This window comes from Meles meles, chromosome 7, assembly GCF_922984935.1.
Source record: "Meles meles chromosome 7, mMelMel3.1 paternal haplotype, whole genome shotgun sequence".
Classification (NCBI taxonomy): Eukaryota; Metazoa; Chordata; class Mammalia; order Carnivora; family Mustelidae; genus Meles; species Meles meles.
This window is the reverse complement of record NC_060072.1, coordinates 48,092,064-48,094,928: the sequence shown is the minus strand read 5'-3', so window position 1 is coordinate 48,094,928 and position 2,865 is coordinate 48,092,064. Positions and strand designations below refer to the sequence as shown.

The 2,865-nt window shown below is 45.4% G+C and overlaps 1 protein-coding gene across 1 annotated transcript; it reads left to right on the top strand.

The window, feature by feature from the left end:
• The first annotated feature begins 1,717 nt into the window (after positions 1 to 1,717).
• LOC123947007 (coiled-coil-helix-coiled-coil-helix domain-containing protein 2) lies at positions 1,718 to 2,527 on the top strand. Its single transcript, XM_046012939.1, has one exon. The coding sequence runs from the start codon at positions 1,754 to 1,756 to the stop codon at positions 2,222 to 2,224; it is 471 nt and encodes a 156-aa protein (XP_045868895.1). The 5' UTR covers positions 1,718 to 1,753; the 3' UTR covers positions 2,225 to 2,527.
• Positions 2,528 to 2,865: the final 338 nt, after the last annotated feature.

Below are 2,865 nucleotides of genomic sequence, written 5' to 3'. Positions count from 1 at the left end.
AGGTAGGCAGAAATTGGAGTTATGCTGACACAGGCAAAGGGATGCTTGAGGCCACCAGAAGTTTGAAAAGCCAAGGAAGAATTCTTCCTTAGATCCTAAAGGGGGAGTATGGCTCTGACAACACCTTGATTTTGGGCTTCTGGCTTCCCAAACACTAAGAGGATACATTTATGTGGGTTTTAAAAAATTTTTTTAAAAGATTTTATTCATTCATTTGAGAGATACAGAGATAGAGAGAGAGAGAGAGAGACAGCATGAGTAGGGGGAGAGGGAGAGAGAGAAGCACACTCCAGGCTGAGCTGGGAGCTCAATGGGGCTTGATCCCAGGACCCAGAGACCATGACCCCAGCCGAAGACAGACCCTTACCCTTACCATGATTCACACAGCTGCCCCAAATTTATGTTGTTTTAAGCCACCCAGTTTGTGGTACTTCATTATAGAAGCCCTAGGAAACTAACACAAGGAGCATTATAGGACAATTTACCTCAAAATTGCTGTTTTCAAGCTTTGTTGTCGTGGAAACGGCCAGACTCTATACTAGAGATAAACTTCTGAAGCTCTCAAGTGTCTTCTAGGCCCACAGTCCCCTTTCTGAGAAATAGGTCCCTCGTGGTTTGTTCTGCATAAAGTTGTTATATTTCTTACCATGTGAAACCACTGCTCCTACTCCAGCCACATGTGCTTAGAACCAAAGTTTCCTGGGAATGAGCTAGTCAGAAGGAGGCCAAGAAAAGTTTGGTGTCAAACTGCCTGATAGGGCTCACTCTGTATTAGATGGTGACAAATCAACTCAACCAGGAGATACAAATACTGACTAAGCAAACAGTAGGCAATATCCTAATCCATGGTGAGCTTTTGTTTCATTTCTCCATGAGCCTATACATGTCCCCATCTGGGAAGCTCTGTGACCAAGAATGGCTGCCACGAAGCAGAGGACATCCCACGATGGCCCATGAATCCTAGCAACATTCCCCCATTATCAGGGATCATCTGGGCACACATCCTGTTTCAACTTGTTTTAGTCTGCTCACAATACAATAAAAATTCTATAGACTGGTGCCTTAAATAACAAAAACTCAGTTCTAACACTTCTGGAGGCTGGGAAATCTAAGGTCAAGGTGCTGGTTGATTCAATTCTTTTTTTTTTTTTTTAAGATTTTATTCATTTATTTGACAGACAGAGATCACAAGTAGGCAGAGAGGCAGACAGAGAGAGAGGAGGAAACAGGCTCCAGGCTGAGCAGAGAGCCCGATGTGGGGCTCGATCCCAGGAACCAGGGATCGTGACCTGAGCTAAAGGCAGAGGCCTAAACCCACTGAGCCACCCAGGCGCCCCTCAATTCAATTCTTCATGAGAGTTCTCTTCCTGGCTTGCAGACAGCTGCCTTCTTGCTGTGCCCTCACGTGGTCTTTCCTCAGTGGGTGCACAGAGAGCGAGAGAGGGAGAGAGATCTCTCTCTGTCTCTTCCTCTTCTAATAAAGCCATCAATCCTATGAGATTAGGACCCAAACTTTATGACCTCATTTAATCTTATTAACTCCTAAAAGCCCTATCTCCAAATATAATCACATTGGGGGTTAGGCTTCAACCCTTCTCCCTAACATCTTGTTGGAATTTTTTCAGCAAACAGCTGGCTCATTCAAGATTCTAATGCAGGGGATTGGAAGACAATCTTAGATAATTTCTATTGCCTCATCAAGATACAAAGTGCTGCTCGGACGTCTGGAAGCGGGGCCGCTGCGCCAGGAACCATGCCGCGTGGAAGCCGGAGCCGCACCTCCCGCATGGCCCCTCCGGCCAGCCGGGCCCCTCAGATGAGAGCTGCGCCGAGACCAGCGCCCGCAGCTCAGCCGCCGGCAGCGGCTCCCCCGTCTGCTGTTGGCTCACCTGCAGCTGCACCCCGGCAGCCGGGTCTCATGGCTCAGATGGCAACCACTGCAGCTGGCGTGGCTGTGGGCTCTGCTGTCGGGCACACGATAGGTCATGCCATCACTGGGGGCTTCGGTGGAGGAAGTAGCGCCGAGCCTTCAAGGCCTGACATCACTTACCAGGAGCCTCAGGGAGCCCAGCCAGCGTACCAGCAGCCACAGCAGCAGTTTGGCCCATGCCACTATGAGATGAAACAGTTTCTGGAGTGTGCCCAGAACCAGGGTGACCTTAAGCTTTGTGAAGGTTTCAGCGAGGTGCTGAAACAGTGCAGATTTGCAAATGGATTAGCCTAATCAAGAAGTTCAAATTGAAGATACGGAAAATCATCTCTCATGACCAAGTTAATTTAGCATAAAAATATAATTAATAGTGAATATATAAAGTATAAAACCACCAGTTAAGCCTCTCCATCATTAATTACAGCTTTCTTCAGAATTGGAATGAAAAAGCATGTTCTTACTGAATACAAGTTCATTGAGATGGTTTGAGTTTGGGGCTGGGAGGATGTTTGTGTGCCTCCTTAGATCACCTTTTGTGATGTTCTCATTTGTGAACTAATTAGAATAAAGTGATTTTCTCTCAGAAAAAAAAAAAAAGATACAAAGTGCTTCTAATCACATAAACGAGGACAAACACACATATACGTATATACACACACATGAATATACATTTATAGTATATATATTCATAACTTCCTACATGCCAGATGTTGTGCTAAGTGATTTATATATATTTAAATATATGTGTGTGTGTGTGTGTGTGTGTTCATTTCATCCTTACAACAACCACTTGAGGCAAGTAGTGTTTTATTATGCTCATTTAACAGTCTAGAAGAGCAAGGCACAGAAAGGTTAAATAAATTGTCCAAGCCCATATAGCTTGTCGGTGCTGATGTTGGGACTCAACCCACACAATGTGGCTTCAGAGTTCATGA